Source organism: Puma concolor, chromosome C2 (genome assembly GCF_028749965.1).
Source record: "Puma concolor isolate L17-30 chromosome C2, mPumCon1.1.hap2, whole genome shotgun sequence".
Classification (NCBI taxonomy): Eukaryota; Metazoa; Chordata; class Mammalia; order Carnivora; family Felidae; genus Puma; species Puma concolor.
The window spans coordinates 68,435,172-68,455,171 of NC_141675.1; the positions used below are offsets into that span (position 1 = coordinate 68,435,172).

At 35.8% G+C, this 20,000-nt stretch overlaps 1 protein-coding gene across 8 annotated transcripts in view; it reads left to right on the forward strand.

The window, feature by feature from the left end:
- NAALADL2 (N-acetylated alpha-linked acidic dipeptidase like 2) overlaps nucleotides 1-20,000 on the forward strand; it is a 1,363,282-nt gene that overhangs the window by 1,012,094 nt on the left and 331,188 nt on the right. For all 8 annotated transcript variants that reach the window (XM_086674748.1, XM_086674747.1, XM_086674749.1 and 5 more), the window contains 2 exons: nucleotides 6,865-6,957; nucleotides 17,598-17,803. In XM_086674748.1, the coding sequence (XP_086530874.1) occupies nucleotides 6,865-6,957; nucleotides 17,598-17,803 (299 nt within the window). The remainder of the gene's footprint in view (nucleotides 1-6,864; nucleotides 6,958-17,597; nucleotides 17,804-20,000) is intronic.

Consider the following 20,000-nt stretch of genomic DNA (forward strand, 5'->3'; position numbering starts at 1 on the left):
TGTTACCAAACATTCTAGGTTCAAAGTTTCTTTTGCTATTTTTAAAATTTCTTTAACAACATTAATTTATGGGCTTTTGGTATCATATTGTTTTTGAAAAGCTTGATATCAATCTGATTCTTTCTTTCTTATTTTGTGAGTTACCTGCTTTTCACTCTGGGAACTTTAAAATTTTTTCTCTATGTCTTTCATGCTTTTACACTTTACTATATAAAATATATAATGTGTTTTTCCTTTTTTTCTGGAAAAATATTTTTTATTTAAATATTTTCTTTCTTCCATTTCTTCTTCTTCTTCTTCTTCTTCTTCTTCTTCTTCTTCTTCTTCTTCTAGTATCCTTTTTAGAACTCCTATTACTGTCCACCATGAATTTTAATTGTAATTTCATATTTTCTCTCTACCCTTTTCTGTTGTTTCTGGAAAATTGCTCAATCTGATATAGCTCTCAAATTCAATTTCAGTTATAGCTATCTATTACTTATTATCTCTACTCATCCTATCTATTGTCATATTTCTTTCAATTTTTCTATTTCCTTACCTGTTATATCTTTTTTAAAATGTTTTCTGGTTATTTCTTATTGCTAATGCATCACCTTATGTTTTGTGTTTAATTATAATACTTATTTTTAAATTCATGTATTGTGGGTTGCAATATGTTTACTTTGGGTAGTGTATGTGTTCATTGTGTTAAGTTTCTTTTGTGTGGCTGTGGACCTCACAACTGGATATCTAGATATTTTAGGCTTGGGGTTTATGTTGCTCTGGAGGTATTAGCTACCCTTCTTATGACTTATGGGAAGACAGAGCTCAAGTGAGACTCCAATGTATATCTTTTTGGGCTTCCATAATGAGAGTCAATATGTCTTCAGATAATATGGAACTATTCTAAACCTCTTTCATTTTCTGCCAGTTCCCCAGGCAGCCTCAGTTTTCAGGGATTTGGTGTTATAAAGCAGAGCAATGGGAGATGGTCTCCTTAGGTTGTAAGTCCCATCACCCCTTGGGAGTTGGAGTAAAAGAATAAATGTCCAAGGGTTCAGATTTGTTCAAGCTCTTTAACAACAGTATTTCACCCCAGCAGACCCGGGGAGGCCTTCCTAACCCAAATTTTGTTTCATTTATTAATCTATTTTCTTAAATATTTTGCCTGTAAACACACACATTTTTACCTAAGTTCAGTCATTTTCTATATCTCTTGATATTCTATTGTTTTCATTATAGCATATCCATGATTCTACATATTATTTTTACATTTTAACAGGCACATTTTGTCACAATTTTCTAAGTCATCTCCTTATTTGGGATATTTATGCTGTTTTCTGTAATTGCTATTATAGATTATACTGGGAAGAGTTCAATTATTCTTATAAAATAAATTCTAACTTGCAAGATTGCTATTTTTATTGTTATGAAGAGTAATATTGCCTTACCAATGAGTTGTTTAAACTAGTAATGCCAACAGCAGTAGATGCATCATAAGAGTTTATCCAAAGTTTTGCTGACATTCATTGTTAAAATTGAAAGTGGGATCATGGTGCTGCTTCCAGTGAAGGGAAGCAGACTCTATGCATATTTGTTTTCAGACATGGATATGGAATATTATAAACCAGTATGTATTAGGATCAGTATCATGTATGGGGATGCAAATAAATAGATGAAAAGGTGATTTTTGCTGTATTACATATCATTATTTTGGTCTGGCCCTTGCTCAGTGATACATAAGAAGGTCTTGCTCTTGGTTAGAAGGATCCAGTGCAAATACAGCATTCTTCTCAGAGCAAAAGATTGTCTTCACTTTCTCAGACCGCTGTGTTTCTTCTAAATAGGAATCTTAGACTTCAGGATGTGCAGAAGGCAGGATAAAATATTTAAAGATGGAAGATAAAAAGATAAAGATGGAATGAAAATCAGATAAACAAAAGAGTTTACGCTATGGTTGCCTAGTATTGGGAAGTTCTGATGAGTTAGAGTGGGAATACAGCATTCACACAAGGACAGAAGACGTGGTTATATGCCTATAGGGAGCAAGGGGTTTTAACTGGCATCCCTATATAAATGCAGGACTGTGGGATGGTAGTAGAAAGACTAGAAAGGAATTCACATACTGGTGGAGGAAATCTTTCTTCATCTGAGCTCCGGATGAAAAAAAAATCTGTTTTTGGAAATCAAAAACTCTAGCTCAGAATTTCCACTACTATTGTAGTACAGAAACTCCAAGCCAAGAAATTTGCATACAGATTGTCCCCGAGCCAGAGATGCCCCTGGGATGCCTGGCAAAAGCAAATGCAATGCTGGGAAAATATGTATTGGAGAAATACTAAGCAAAAGAAAGATAGAGTAATTATGTTAATATCAGAGGGGAATGGGAAGGAAGACTTTAGAAAAAACTTGGGATAGAGAAGATGTAAAGAATAATTGTTCTATGTATTCTGTATAGAAATCCAAAAGATACAGCAACTCCAAATGCATGAATGCATGAAACTAACTGGGCTAAAAATATGCAAATAACAATTTGATAGTATTACCAGGATAATTAATAAATACAAATCATATGAGAAACTTTAAGATGTCCCAATCATTAACAGAAAATATATACAACAATTCTATAAGGTTATAGCTACACAGTTTTCCAGTTTGATCTATTTGACATGTATAGGAAATGCTGCAGTCATTAACAAGAAAGGCCCATTTTTATATTGAACATTTTATTAAAATGTATATTCTGTATTTATCAGATGCAATACCTTAAGGGTCACAAAACAATTCTCACATAACATCAAAATACCAGTAGCATATAGACCTTGTTTTCTGCCCACATTTAAGTTAGATATCAGTATTAAAACTGTAACACACACCTTGTATTTGGATATTTAAAAAATTATTTGAACTAATATGTATATTATCAAAAGAATGATAATAGAAATTTTAAAATTTAGAATGTAAGATAATAAGACTGTATCAAAATTAATGTACAACATCTATACAGAAAATCTGTAGCCTTAAAGGCATCCAGGTAGAGTTGAACAAAGGTAATAGTAAGCATAGAACTTAATATTGAAGTTGAAAAAATATAAAATAAGGATCTACAAATCCCAAAACTCATTCTTTGAAAATACTAATATATTAGCTACTTCTAGCAAAACTGATAAAGGAAAAATAAGAAACAGAAGTGAGTTAATGACAGAAAAGGGGACAAAATAACAGATGTATGGCAGTGCTTTTTTTTTGGAAGCACAAGAATAGAATGAACAACTAAATCCAAGTGAATTAGAAGAAATAAAAATGTTAAAAATCATAATGTATTTATAACCATTATTATTTATTTGAAAATATTAAGTGAAATGAAAATATACATTGAGAATGTACCCTCTTTCCCCATCCCGCACACAAAATATGAGGATCAGTGTATGTATGAATCCTAGCACTCCTTTGTAAAATGGAAAATCCTCATGCTACATATAAACTCTTAGAAAATCTAGAAAAAGAAGCAAATATCTCTAAATATTTGTGAGGTTGTATAATCCAGATATCAAAATCAGATAAGGACAAAAGGTATGTAAAATTGTCAACCAATAACTTACAAATATTTATTGAAATAGCCTAAAAATATTAGTGACCAATTACAGAAAACATATCATGACCAAGTAGATCTTATTCCAGGAATATATGCATTTTTTAACATTGTAAAGTGAAAAGGCTTACAATTATCTCAAAAGATGATTTAACATCTCCTTGTGATAAAATCTCTTAGCAAAGTAGGAAGAGAAGTGATATTTTTTCATCTGAAAGAGAATTTTTGAGGAAGGTATAGTAAACATCTTTTTTTAATTTTTAATTTATATATATATATATATATATATGTATATGTATTTATTTATTTCTCAATTTAGTTAATATACAGTGTAGTCTTGGCCTCAAGAGTAGAATCCAATGGTTCATAACTTACATATAACACCCAGTGCTCATCCCAACAAGTGCCCTCCTTAATGCCATCACCCATTTTCCCCATCTTCCCCAGCCCTCCACCCCCATCAACTCTAAGTTTGTTCTCTGTATTTGAGTCTCTTATGGTGTGCCTCCCTCTCTGTTTTTTCTTATTTTTCCTTCCCTTCCCCTATGATCATCTGTTAAGTTTCTCGAACTCCACATATGAGTAAAATCATGTGATGTCTGTTTTTCTTTGACTTATTTTGCTTAGCATAATATTCTCCAGTTCCATGCACATTTTTGCAAATGGCAAGCTTTCATTCTTTTTCATGGCTGAGTAGTATTCTGTCGTGGAGTTTTCTTAATCCATTCATCAGTTGATGGATATTTGGGCTCTTTCCAAAATTTGGCAATTGTTGATAGCACTGCTATAAACATTGGGGTACATGTGCCCTTTCGAATCAGCAATCTTATATCCTTTGGATAAATTCCTAGAAGTGCAATTGCTAGGTCATAGAGTAATTCTATTTTTAATTTTTTGAGAAACCTCCATACAGTTTTCTAGAGTTACTGCACCAGTTTGCATTCCTGCTAACAGTGCAAGAGGATTCCCCTTTCTCCACATCCTCACCAACATCTGTTATTTCCTTAGTTGTTAATTTTAGCCATTCTGATGGGGCTGGGGTGGTATCTCATTGTGATTTGTATTTCCCTGATGATGAGTGATATTGAGCATCTTTTCATGTGTCTTTTAGCCATCTGTATGTTTTCTTTGGAAAAGTGTGTATTCATGTCTTCTGCCCATTCTTAATTGGGTTATTTGTTTTTTGGGTGTTGAGTTTGGTAAGTCCTTTATAGATTTTTGGTATTAACACTTTATCACATATGTCATTTTCAAATATTGTCTTCCATTCCATAGGTTGCCTTTTAGTTTTGTTGATTATTGCCTTCACTGTGCAGAAGCTCCTTACCTTGATGAAGTCCCAATAGTTCATTTTTGCTTTTGTTTCCCTTGCTTCTGGCTATGGGTGTAGTAAGAAGTTGCTAAAGAAATAGATTGGAAAGATTTTTTAAAAACAAAAAGTAATGACTCTCTTATGTAAAGTTCACTTCTCTGGGCACATGTGGATGGCTCAATTCTTGATTTCAGGTCATAATCTCTTGTTCCTGAGATTGAGCCCTGTGTTGGACTCAGTGCTGACAGCATGGAGCCTGCTTGGGATTCTCTCTCTGCCTCTCTCTCTCTCTCTCTCTCTCTCTGCCCCTCACCCCTGTTTGCTCTCTCTCTCTCTCTCTCTCTCTCTCTCTCTCTCTCTCTCTCCCAAAATAAATAAACATTTAACATATAATAATAATAAAGTTTACTTAATTGGACTATTTGGAACAAATGTAGAACAGAGCATTAAAAATAAACATATGAGTCCAACTGTATGATGTTCTGGAAAAAAAACAACAGTATGGAGAAATTTAAAAGATCAGTGGTTGCCAGGGGTTCAATAAGGACGGGGTAGAGGAAGGATGAAAAGGTAGAGCACAGGAAATTGTTAGGGCAGTCAAACTATTCTGTATGATACTGTAGTATTGGATACATGGCGTTATGCATTTTCAATACACATAGTATTTATGACACAAAGGGTGAACCCTAATGTAAACTATGAATTTTAGTTAATAATTATGTATTAATATTGGTCATCAAAGGTAATGAATATATCACACTAATGAAAGATGTTAATAATAGGGTCAGGGGAAAGACACTGGATATTTGGGAACTTTGTACTTTCTGATAGTTTTTTCTGTAAATCTGAAACTGCTGTAGGAAACAAGTTATATTAATTTAAAACAAACAAAAATGCATAGCACCTGAATTAAAACCACAATACTTGGGCTCTAAGCAGATTTCCTTTTCTCATATATGGGATGCTCAGGCATTCTCTCAGGGCATCTCTACTTTTGTTTTAGTTATACTATTAACAAATCCAGTATACTGATTTCCCATTTAAGTTGTTAGAAAGGGTACATTCAAGGAAGGAAGAAACATTTATTGTAACAATTTTCATCTAGCAGAAAAAAGTGATATTGGAAGGTCTGTCAGTATAGACCTGCCACTTTGCATTAGCTACTTTCTAATTGTCACCCCGCCCCCCAACAGAACCTCCTGGCTACCCTTGAACCTCTCTTAGAAACTCCCTTACCTCCAGACTTCTTGGGATCCATCAGATACAGGATTAATATATGTTACCCCTAAAGGTCTTCAAAGACAGCGTTAGGACTGTGACTAATGTATCTCCTGATTGGTGTCTTTGCCTTATTTGTTGTCAAAATGTTTGAATATCAAGCATAGATGCAAGAACTCAAAAAAGGCAAAGCAATATGTGGCGATTTAGAATGGAGGTGAGAAACAAAACAACACGGATGAAAATGAAGACTGAAATATGTGGAAATATGTATAGCTTTAGAAATCTATTCTTTTAATTTCTGTAATACTTTAGTTTTCAATGGGGTAATGCAATAATGAGTCATACAGTAAAGGTTAAATTATCTTCTACATGTTCTTTTTCTGAAGCTAGAAAAGTACGTAAATTTTTTTGGAAATATCTTTATCCAATACATATTTTTTTAAAATAGGAGTTTTCCACATCTCCCTGAGGTCTTCTGTGTGCTCTCATGTTGAACCTCACTGTAGCTCTGAATGTGAAGTTTAGAATTGTCTATTTATAGCTCTGAAGTTCTGTGAGGCCAGCAATTGTAACTTAGTCATCATTGTATAACTAGTACCTAAAATAAATTCTACACAAAATATGGAGAAGATATTTGTCAAAAAGTGTAACTTTTGTTATCTAGAAAAATCCAATTGTTTGTAATGACATTAGATTAATTTGACTTTTTAAGAAAAAATAACACATTATAGGAGAATAAATATCTTAAATTTTTTTTCAGATCAGAGAATTGTCAGCATGCAAATTCAGACAGTTACCAAATTCAAAACAGTTACTAATGTTGTTGGATATTTAAAGGGCTTGACATCTCCAGGTAAGTAGGGCTAAGTATTTATATCTATATTTATAATCTATTTATAATCTATACTTTATATGAACCATCACAAGAAAATTCTCTATAACAATGTAATAGCATAATTAAATGACCTACTTTAGATGTAACTAGTTCACACACACCACTATAAGAGTGAGTCAATATGAAATGAAGAAGTAGGCCTTCATTCTCTTTCTCATTCTCTTCAAAAATAAATCAAAGTAGGAAGTGTAAGGGGAAAAAACCCAAAATGAGAAAACAGAGTTTAGATTTATTAAATTGGCATGTGCCTCATGAAGAAAAGCTACAAAAAGCCAATGGTTTTTTGGGTTATTTTGTTTTTTTATTGCTCTTCTCTGTAACACCACTGGAATTTTCACTTTTATCAAGAAAAGACTACTTTAGGGGCGCCTGGGTGGCGCAGTCGGTTAAGCGTCCGACTTCAGCTAGGTCACGATCTCGCGGTCCGTGAGTTCGAGCCCCGCGTCGGGCTCTGGGCTGATGGCTCAGAGCCTGGAGCCTGTTTCCGATTCTGTGTCTCCCTCTCTCTCTGCCCCTCCCCTGTTCATGCTCTGTCTCTCTCTGTCCCAAAAATAAATAAACGTTGAAAAAAAAAATTTTTTTTTAAAAAATAAAAAAAAAAGAAAAGACTACTTTAGAAAGAAAATATTTTAGTTTTAATGATGTCTTTTTTAAAAAATAAAAGTTTTTATTTCCAAAATATGATCTTTCAGTGTTATACTATATTTTCTATGAGCCTTGGTCCACTGACAGTTCTGCCTAATGTTTACATGGCTTTAGATTTTGAAGATGCTTATGAAAATGATCACCTGGTAAAATTTTAAATTATTTTCCGCCTGTCTTTAGGATGCTTATGGCATCTTCAGATGATGTTATGCAGGCTAAAAAAGTAAAACATACTGGTACATATATTAATTAAGAGATTAATATAGCAACACTTCCAAATACATTGTGAGGTTGAGCCACATGCTGCTATCTGATGTGCTTAGTATGCAGGGTAGAATGCAGTGGTCTATTTAGCACACTTGTGTCACTTCTGTTGATTTGGTTGGGATATTTACTCAAGTTCTCCTTGGAGAATTATTTTTTGCCACAACTTTTGTCAAATTGACTCTATAATTGATAACCCAGAAAATTCTGAAATCAAGTTTTACGTACCCCCAAGTTTCCTGCCAGCCAACTTCTATAAAATTTATGGAAGATACGTATTTTCTCTGATTTCCTTACAGTAGCAATGGTGAACAACCTCTGATTTAATGTCTTTAAATACAATGTATAAATAGATTTGGAAATTGGTACTGTTGCATTTCAATTATTTCAACCAGTTTTCATCATCAGAATCTCTAACTGAAGCACCAGAAATATTTGTCATCATTGGTGCATTTGCTAGTTTTTATGGAAAAACCAAATTGTACAAAACTATATTAGCTTTAGGGTAAAATAGCTTTCCAAATTGAAATTCAATATAGAAAAAATCAATTTCTTAAAATCAATTTACTAGTAGTATTCTTCAGTGTATAATATGTAAAGCTTCTCAAATTTTGCTTATTTGAATCCTACACAAAAATATTAGCTGCTCATTAACATGATTTTCTTATTTAATGGCTCTGAAAATTAGAAACAATCATCAATTAGTATTAAGGCTTTTACATATGGTTTATCTAGAATACAGATAATCCCAAGCAGAACTTTCGCACATATCTCGGAGATGAGTAAATACATTTCCTGAGTTTCAACCTTTACAGCCACTGTATATATACTATTACTTAAATTTTGATAAAACATTGGCAGATCAAATTTATTGCTGGTTCAAAAATCAGTATAGAAAACTAAAATAGCTTCACACAGTGATTTTCCATCAAATAGCTTTTTGCTGCCACGAAGGGATAATTCATTTATTCCACACATAGGCAGTCCTTATGTGATAGGCCCTGTTAAAAGTGCCTTGCAAATAGTAACTCATTTAAAACTCAAAGCAACTAGGAGGAGAGGCCAACAAGGCAGAGAAGTAGGGGGATCCATACTTCCTGCATCTCTCAAACAAAGATGGGTTGAAGCCAAAGGACTTTGAACCCCAAGAGTCTGGGAGGAAAAGAGTCTGAATCTACTAGGGAGACACTGGGATGGTGGGCCATATGTGGGTGATTACAAACTGGGGCAGATAAAACGGGCTGTGTAGGCATGAAGGGGAGGGATCCCCTTCTGTGGAGAAACAAAGGGAGAGAAACAGCAACTGGGTAAGCATAGGACTGTATCTGGACAAGAGAAAAACCTCAGACGGGGATGGAGAGGGATCCCATCTCTAACTGTGGGCTTCTATGGACCGGGGCAGGTGCCCTGTTCTCGCACCTGGGAGGAGGGAAACCAGCCCTGGACTCAGTAGCTAGGTCAGGGGCTCAGTCCACAGTAGGAGAAAGTGGTCCCCTCCTTGGAGTACTGTGAGAGAGGACAAAACAAGCCAGGACCACATATTGGGTGGCATAGAGAGGTGCTTTCCCAGTGCCAGGGCTCACGGAGCAGGAGTTTAAATCCCAGCCAAGCTCCAGGGCATGGGAGTCGGTGGAACAAGACAGATGGCCTTGTCTGCACCCATAGCACAGTGAGGATGGCTCCACAGGGTCTGTGGAGAAGAGACTGGGTGGGGGAGGGGGGGTTGCCATTTCTTTCCCCACCACCACCAAGGTGGAGCCTCAGGGATTGATCTGCAGGGCCCACAGTGGAGGCAGGACTCACCTACACCAAACCATGCCCCTCCGTGCCAGATGACTGCATATCTACTGGGACAGGATAGATGCTGAGGAACCAGAGGACCCACTCCTCCAGACCAGTGCTGCTGCATTGCCTGGATTAATTCTCAGAGGTTATTTAGATATATCCTTCCTTCATTTTCTCCTTCTTATCTCTTCCCTCCTCTAGGCTGGTTACTCTGGTTGTTGGTTTGTCTAAACAGACATATTTAATCCATTCTCTTGATACATGTTCTACACCTCCTTTACTTCCCTTTCTCTGTCTCTGGAATAATCAAGCTATATAGTTTCTCTGTCTGGGTAACTTTATCTTAATTTCTTCTCCCCCTGCCTCCTTCCTTAATTTCCTTTCTCTCTGTCTGGATTAAGCCTTTTAGTCTCTCTGCCTGGTCAATGTTTATTGCTTCTTTTTCCCCACCCCTGTCATTTTTCTCTTTGTATGTGCTCTTCCATCAGCATCGCCTTCACCCTGTTCTTTACTTGTAGTGGGTGTTTCTGGTTTTTTACTTTTAGATTGTTGTTTGTTTGTTTGTTTGTTTTTTGTTTGTGTGTTTGCATGTTTTTGTTTCCTGTTTGTTTTCCTTTCCAGGGCTACTTCAAGGAACAAATCAAAGCACATTTGGTGGAGAGCCCAAAACATCACTAGGAAAATAACCCAAGTCACAACAACAGAAATCAAGTAACACTCTCCCCAAAAAAAAAAACACCTCCTGAAGGGCCAGGCCCTGGACAGTGTGTGACGCCCCTTTAATATAGCAGTACTTTCAGATGGAGAGCACACAACAAGCTTTTAAAACTCATAAGGCAGGGGTGCCTGGGTGGCTCAGTTAGTTAAGCGTCCAACTTCAGCTCAGGTCATGATCTTGCGGTTTGTGAGTTCAAGCCCCGCGTCGGGCTCTGTGCTGACAGCTCAGAGCCTGGAGCCTGCTTCAGATTCTGTGTTTCCTTCTCTCTCTGCCCCTCCCCTGCTCATGCTCTGTCTCTCTCTGTCTCAATAATAAATAAAACATTAAAAAAAAAAACAACGAAAACTCATAAGGGACAGAAAACTAGCCAAAATAACCAAACAGAAGAATTCTCCTCAAAAAAAATTCCAGGGAGAAGTGACAGCTAAAGAATTGATCAAAACAGATATAAGCAATATAACTGAACAAGAATTTAGAATAATAGTCACAAGATTAATCACTGGTCTTGAAGAAAGCATAGAAGATAGCAGAGAATCTATTGCTGCAGAGATCACGGAACTTAAAAAAAGTCATGATGAGTTTAAAATGCTATAAATGAGGTGTGAAATAAAATGGAGGTGACCACAGCAAGGATTGAAGGGGCAGAGGGGAGAATAGGTTAATTAGAAGATAAAATTATGGAAAAAGAGGAAGCTGAGAAGAAAGAGATTAAAGAAATCCAGGATCACAAGAGGAGAATTAGAGAACTAAGTAATGCAATCAAATGGAACAATATCTGTATCATAGGAATTCCAGAAAAAGAGAGAGAAAGGGGGTGAAGGTGTATTTGAACAAATCATAGCTGAGAACTTCCCCAATCTGGGGACAGAAACAGACATGAAATCCAAGAGGCACAGAGAACTCCCTTTAGACAATCCCAGAAGAATCAATCTTCTGCACGATATATCATAGGAAAACTAGCAAAATACCAGGATAAAGAGAGAGTTCTGAAAGCAGTTAAGGATAAACGGGCTTTATCATACAAAATAGACACATAAGGGTAGTAGCCGACCTATCTATTGAAACTTGGCAGGCCAGAGAGGAATGGTAGGAAATATTCGATGTGATGAACAGAAAAAATATGCGGCCAAGAATCCTTTATCCAGCAAGCCTGTCATTCAGAATAGAAGGAGAGCTAAAAGTTTTCCCAAACAAACAAAAACTGAAGGAATTCATCACCACTAAACCAGCCCTACAAGAGATCCTAAGGGGGACTCTGTGAGAGAAATGTTGCAAGGACCACAAAGGACCAGAGACATCACTACAACCATGAAACCTGCAGATAACACAATGGCTCTAAACCCATATCTTTCAATAATAACACTAAATGTAAATAGACTATATACTCCAATCAAAAGACATAGGGTATCAGAATGGATAAAAAAACAAGACACATCTATTTGCTGTCTACAAGAGACCCATTTTAGACCTGAGGACACCTTTAGATTGAAAGTGAGGGGATTGAAAGTGAGATAGAAGTGAGAACTATCTATCCTGCTACTGGAAGTCAAAAGAAAGCTGGTGTATGACCACCTGGGTGGCTCAGCTGGTTAAGCATCCGACTTCGGTTCAGGTCATGATCTCACAGTTTGTGGGTTCAAGCCCCACATCACGCTCTGTGCTGACACCTCAGATCCTGGAACCTGCTTCAGATTCTGTGTCTCCCTCTCTCTCTGCCCTTCCTCTGCTCACACTCTCTCTCTCTCTCTTTCAAAAATAAATAAACATTAAAAAAATTAAAAGAAAGCTGGTGTAGCCATACTTAGACAAACTAGACTTTAAATTAAAGGCTGTCACAAGAGATGAAGAAGAGCGTTATATAATAATCCCAGGGTCTATCCATCAGGAAGAGCTAACAACATAAATATGTATGCACCGAATTTGAGAGCACCCAAATATATAAAACAATTAATCACAAACAAAAGCAATCTTATTGGTAAGAATGTGGTAATTGCAGGGGACTTTAATACTCCACTTACAACAATGGACAGATCATCTAGACACAGAATCAGTAAGAAACAATGTCCCTGGTTCAAGAAACATTGAACCAGATGGCCTTGACAGATGTATTTAGAACTCTGCATCCTAAAGCAACAGAATATACTTTCTTCTCGAGTGCACCTGGAACATTCTCCAAAATAGATCACATATTGGGTCACAAAACAGCCCTCAATAAATACCAAAGAATTGAGATCATACCATGCACACTTTCAGACCACATTGCTATGGAACTTGAAATCAACCATAGGAAAAAGTCTGGAAAACCTTCAAAAGCATGGAGGTTAAAGAACATTGTACTAAAGAATGAATGGGTCAACCAGGCAATTAGAGAAGAAATTAAAAAATATATGGAAACAAATGAAAATGAAAAAACAACAATCCAAACCCTTTGGGAATGCAGCAAAGGCAGTCCTAAGAGAAAATACATTTGCAATACAGGCCTATCTCAAGAAACAAGAAAAATCCCAAATGCAAAATGTAACAGCACACCTAAAGGAAATAGAAGCAGAACAGCAAAGACACCCCAAAAACAGCAGAAGAAGAGAAATAATAAAGATCAAAGCAGAAATAAGCAATATAGAATCCAAAAATAAAACAAAACAAAAGAAAACAGTAGAATGGAGAAATGAAACTAAGAGTTGGTTTTTTGAGAAAATAAACAAAATTGATAAACCTTAGCTAGGCTTCTCAAAAAGAAAAGAGAGAGGACCCAAATAGATAAAATCATGAATGAAAATGGATTTATTACAACCAGTCCCTCAGAAACACAAGCAATTATCAGGGAATACTATGAAAAATTATATGCCAACAAACTGGGCAACCTGGAAGAAATGGTCAAATTCCTAAACACCCACATACTACTAAAACTCAAACCGGAAGAAATAGAAAATTTGAACAGACCCATAACTAGTGAAGTAATTGAATCAGTTATCAAAAATCTCCCAACAAATAAAAGTCTTGGATTCTTCCCTAGGGAATTCTACCAGACATTTAAAGCAGAGTTAATACCTATCCGTCTCAAGCTGTTCCAAAAAATAGAAATGGAAGGAAAACTTCCAGACTCATTCTATGAAGTATGAAGACAAACCAGACAAAGACCAACAAAAAAAGAGAACTACTGGCCAATATCTCTGATGAATATGGATGCAAAAATTCTCACCAATATACTAGCAAATCGAATTCAACAGCATATAAAAAGAATTATTTACCATGATCAAGTGGGATTCATTCTTGGGCTGCAGGGCTGGTTCAATATTTGCAAATCAATCAATGTGATACATCACATTAATAAAAGAAAGGATAAGAACTATATGATCCTGTCAATAGATGCAGAAAAAGCATTTGACAAAATACAGCATCCTTTCTTAATAAAAATCCCCGAGAAAGTTGGGATAGAAGGAACAGCCTTAAACTTCATAAAAGCCATTTATGAAAAGCCCACAGCTAATATCATCCTCATTCAGAAAAATTGAGAGCTTTTCCCCTGAGATCTGGAATACAACAGGGATGTCTACTCTCACCATTGTTGTTTAACATAGTATTGAAAGTCCTAGCATCAGCAATCAGAAAACAAAATGAAATAAAAGGCATCAAAATTGGCAAAGAAGAAGTCAAACTTTCACTTTTCACAGACAACATAATACTCTACATGGAATACCTGACAGACTCCACCCAAAGTCTGCTAGAAGTGATACATGAATTCAGCAAAGTCACAGGGTACAAAATCAACATACAGAAATTGGTTGTATTTTTATACAGCAATAATGAAGAACCAGAAGGAGAAATAAAGAATTGATCCATTAACAATTGCACCAAGAACCATAAAATACCTGGGAATAAACCTAACCAAAGATGTAAAAGATCTGTATGCTGAAAACTATAGAAAGCTTATGAAGGAAATTGAAGAAGACACAAAGAAATGGAAAAACATTCTGTGCTCATGGATTGGAAGAATAAATATTTTTAAAATGTCAATACTACCCAAAGCAATCTACATATTCAATGCAATCCCCATCAAAATTGCACCAGCATTCTTCTCAAAACTAGAACAATCCTAAAATTTGTATGGAACCACAAAAGACCCCAAATAGCCAAGTAATATCGAAAAAGAAAACCAAAGCGGGAGGCACCACAATCCCAGACTTTAGCCTCTACTACAAAGCAGTAATCATCAAGACAGTATGGTATTGGTACAAAAACAGACACATAGACCAATGGAATAGAATAGAGACTCCAGAACTGGACCCACAAAAGTATGGCCAAGTAATCTTTGACAAAGCAGGAAAAAGTATCCAATGGAAAAAACACAGTCTCTTTAACAAATGGTGCTGCGAGAACTGGACAGCAACATGCAGAAGAATGAAATTAGAACACTTTCTTACACCATTCACAAAAAATAAACTCAAAATGGATGAAGGACCTGAATGTGAAACAGGAAATCATACCCTAAAGGAGAAAGCAGGCAACAACCTCTTTGACCTCACTCACAGCAATTTCTTACTCAACACATCTCCAAAGGCAAGGGAATTAAAAGCAAAGATGAACTATTAGGACCTCATCAAGATAAAAAGCTCCTGCACTGCAAAGGAAACAATCAACATAACTAAAAGGCAACCAACCGAATGGGAAAAGATATTTGCAAATGACATATTAGATAAAGGGTCAGTATCCAAAATCTATAAAGAACTCACTAAATTCCACACCCAAAAAAACAAATAATCCAGTGAATAAATTGGCAGAAGACATCAATAGACAATTTTCCAAAGAAGACATTCAGATGGCCAAGGGACACATGAAACGGATGCTCAATGTGACTTCTCATCAGGGAAATACAAATCAAAGCCACACTGAGATACTACCTCACGCTGGTCAGAGTGGCTAAAATGAACAAATCAGGAGACTATAGATGCTGGAGAGGATGTGGAGAAATGGGAACCTCTTTCACTGTTGGTGGGAATGCAAATTGGTGCAGCCACTCTGGAAAACAGTGTGGAGGTTCCTCAAAAAATTAAAAATAGAACTACCCTATGACCCAGCAATAGCACTGCTAGGAATTTACCCAAGGGATACAGGAGTGCTGATGCATAGGGGCACATGTACCCCAATGTTTACAGCAGCACTTTGAACAATAGCCAAATTATGGAAAGAGCCTAAATGTCCATCAACTGATGAATGGATAAAAAAATATGATTTATATACACAATGGAATACTACTTGGCAAAGAGAAATAATGAAATCTGGCCTTTTGTAGCAATGTGGATGGAACTGGAGGGTATTATGCTGAGTAAAATAAGTCGGTCAGAGAAAGACTGATATCATATGTTTTCACTTATATGTTCCAAGATGTAGATCTTGAGAAACTTAACAGAAAACCATGGAGGAGGGGAAGGGGGAAAAAGCGTTACAAACAGAGAGGGAGGGAGGCAAACCATACCAGATTTTTAAATACAGAGAACAAACTGAGGGTTGATGGGTGGGGGAGAGTGGAAAGTGGGTGATGGGCATTGAGGAAGGCACTTGTTGGGATGAGCACTGGGTGTTATATGGAAGCCAATTTGATAATAAATTATATTTTAAAAAAATTAAAAAATAAAACTCAAAGGAACTGAATAATGTATGTACCATTTGTATTTTGATTTTATACTGAAGAAATTAAGGCATAAAGAGTTTAGATAAGGGGCGCCTGGGTGGCGCAGTCGGTTAAGCGTCCGACTTCAGCCAGGTCACGATCTCGCGGTCCGTGAGTTCGAGCCCCGCATCGGGCTCTGGGCTGATGGCTCAGAGCCTGGAGCCTGTTTCTGATTCTGTGTCTCCCTCTCTCTCTGCCCCTCCCCCGTTCATGCTCTGTCTCTCTCTGTCCCAAAAATAAATAAACGTTGAAAAAAAAAAAAAATTAAAAAAAAAAAAAAAAAAAAAAAAGAGTTTAGATAAGCTTCCCAAGGTCATATAACTAGCAAATTGAATAGACTGGATCCAAACGCAAGGAGGCTGGCTTCAAAGTCTGCACCATTGAGCTATGGGACATCTCTGAATAAAATAACACTCGTTGAAGAAACCCTTTACATGAAAGTATAGGACTATTTAGTGAAATAAATATAGTTCTATACCAATAGCATTCAATGGTAACTCTGAGGAAACTCAGAGCAGATATGCTTTTATTCTACCTTATTATTGGCAATAACTGTAACGTATATTGAGCAGGCCCCATCTATGTGTCATGCAGATCTTTTTCATGTTGTATCTAATGGATTTTGTATGATTATATGAAATATGTGAAAAGATAACTTTTACAGGTGTGCCTGAGTGGCTCAGTTGGCTGAGCGTCTGACTCTTGATATCAACTCAGGTCATGATCCCAGTTTCATGGGATTTAAGCCCTCATCTGACTCCACACTGAGCATGCAACCTGCTTAAGATTCTGTCCCTTTCTCCCTCTGTCCTTTCCCCCCTTTTGTGCTCAGTATGTCTCTAAAAAAGAAGAAAGGAAAGGAAGGGAAGGGAAGGGAAGGGAAGGGAAGGGAAGGGAAGGGAAGGGAAGGGAAGGGAAGGGAAGGGAAGGGAAGGGAAGGGAAGGGAAGGGAAGGAAACTTTTACAGTAGTTGGATGACTTTTGATGTTGATTTTTTTTTTCTTCAGAGAGAGGAGATAAAACTATAAGTTGGAAGCTATAATTAATTTCCTAAATACTTCATTTGGATTTTTTCAAAATCCATATATGACTACCACATTATTTAATATTTATAGCTACTGATAAGCACTCCCTCATATGTATTAATAGTTCATTAATATTTACTGAGCATACACACATTGTTTACAGGGCACTTCCCACTATGATTCTGGAAAAATGTTAGATAAAGGTTTCATTGTGGCATATTTGTATACTTCATTAATTAAAATGCGTGTTGTAAAGGACAGTAATATGGATCTAAGCTTTGGAATCATAATTGAGTTCAGCAGCTGCCTCTGCTTTGATATACACAGATGTGTGAATCAAGACAGTGGGTGAAAAATGTTAAAGTAGTCTTAATTATTAGAACAATTTTACATAATTGTTGCTTGGTTGTGCAATAGGATTATGTAATGTCATTAAATTTATTGTTAGGATTTATATTTTGTGTTAATGGCCCTTGTTTTCTTCTGTTTCCAGATCGGTATATCATAGTTGGCAGCCGCCATCACACTGCATACAGTTATTATGGACAAGAATGGGCCAGCAGCACTGCCATAATCACAGCTTTTATCCGGGCCTTGATGTTAAGAGTTAAGAGAGGGTGGAGACCAGACCGCACAATTGTTTTCTGTTCATGGGGAGGAACAGCTTTTGGCAATATTGGCTCATATGAATGGGGAGAGGTAAATATACATTAATTAATATTTTCTTCTGGCTCTCGTGCACTCACTCTTTTTGACTAAAGTTGACAAAATAAAGTTGTCAAAACCAAGGATAAGAATGTGCCTCTCAACCATCTGCTAATTTGTTGAGATCACCTGTAAGAATGAGGGGGAATTAGATCACAGTGAATTATGTATGACCTGCAACTACCTTACTCTTGCTGCCTATAGACTGTGATATACCCACAATTGTGTTTGCCTGGTTATTGTATTTCTCCTTAGACAGGTTGACAATTACTGGACAAGAAAAGATCAAGTGATGCATGCAATTACTTTTTTTCTTTTTAACTTTCTAGCAATTATCTGGAATTAGGAAACAATCTGTTATGTTAAATGTCTACTACTCTAGCATTATATCTTAGCTCTGCAATTTGTAGATTGGCCTCAAAATATTGGTTTCCTTTCTTCTTCCCCTTCTTCCTCCCTCCCTCTACTCAATCCTCCTATTCTTTTTTATTTTTAATGTTTATTTATTTTTGAGAGAGAGAGAGAGAGAGCAACTTGGGAAGGGACAGAGAGAGAGGGAGACACAGAATTCGAAGCAGGCTCCAGGCTCTGAGCTGTCAGCATGGAGCCCCAGGTGGGGCTCGAATTCACGAACCATGAGATCATGACCTGAGCTGAAGTTGGACATTTAACTGACTGAGCCACCTAGGTACCCCTCAATCTTCCTATTCTTATACCTCTATCTTTCTGTCTCTTCTTTTCTGCATCTACCTATTAACCTATCTATCTATCTAAACTACCTTAGGAAGCCTTTATCCAAATGAAATCTAGCATGCAGTGGATCATTGTTAGAATACCACTGGAATATTTAAGTTTCAAACCTTTTGATATGTCTCTGTTTCACAGATGCACTGTATTTTTAATGGGATATAACAACCAATAATTGGATTGATGCCATATTAAAAACAATGAAAATATTGTAAAACTCTCAGATATTCTATTTACTTTGTGATTTTTTTTTTAAAAAAAGAAGTTTAGTGGGAAAATGTAGGGGAAAAATCTATACAATTTTATCTAGGAAAATAAAACAATTTGATATTCTAGTTTGTTTGCTGCCTCAGCTTTGGAGAAAAAAGAATCCTAAATATCTAAGGGCAAATTCTACTATTATTTCATTTTTTTATTTAAGTACTCACAACAAAGATAAAATGTCTATTGACTATAAAGAAAATATCAAAAATATACAAAAGAAAATAGCAAGCATCTTTTTTAATTTGAAAAATAAGAAGTCTTAAAAGTGGGAAAATTTTAGTGTAAAATTTATCAAGATATACACATTGCAAATTAGAATACCTTTCTATACTCAAATTAGTTGTGTGAATGTTTATTCCACATTCAAAAGAACTAATTCAAATGAACAAATTCCATTGATGAAAGAACCTTTTTAAATTGACAAATTTTTAGTAAAATGGCAAATGTAATAGCTAAAGCAAACTCTCAAACTTCTATTCCAAATTACTTACTTTAAAGACATAATCAAGTTATGCAACTTGGGGAATATATTTGTGAATTGGGCTGATTTTAGTATTTAATGTTTTTTAATCATAAAGAAAACAATACTTTAGTTTTCTTGCAACAGTACGGTGTGTTTTTAAAAAAGTATCTTCAAGATTCTTTTCAAATTCCAAAAATTTATTCCACTGTATCATACAGCCTTCTCCATATCTATCTGGTAACTTTCATAATAAATTTATGTTAATCCTAAATTAACATGCATATTCCTAAACTATGTTCTTTCTCAAATTAGGCTTGTCCAACAACAGACGTTCTAAACTTATATATCCTGAGCCCCTATGCATGGGGAAGTTTATTGCAAAAAATCTTTGAATTTATTTGAGCATCAAGCATCATAGTTTGTAAGTTGAATCAATATTATGGCCTTTACATGTATGTAAGCAATTATATTTTCAAATTAAGTAGATTTTTTGTGGTTAATAAAATATAAATTTATTTGTAAGCTTTACTGAATTCATTTTATCTTTTAATAATTTTGTATTTTCTCTATCAGTAGATACAACTAAAAAATCTATATTGTAGGAGTTCATAGGAAAAAGTATTTATGTCAAAAAAAATCTCTTACATTCAGTTAGAGTAGGGACCTCTGTTCTAACATATTTATGTGTGTATGCATGTTTGGCAACTAACTATTCGT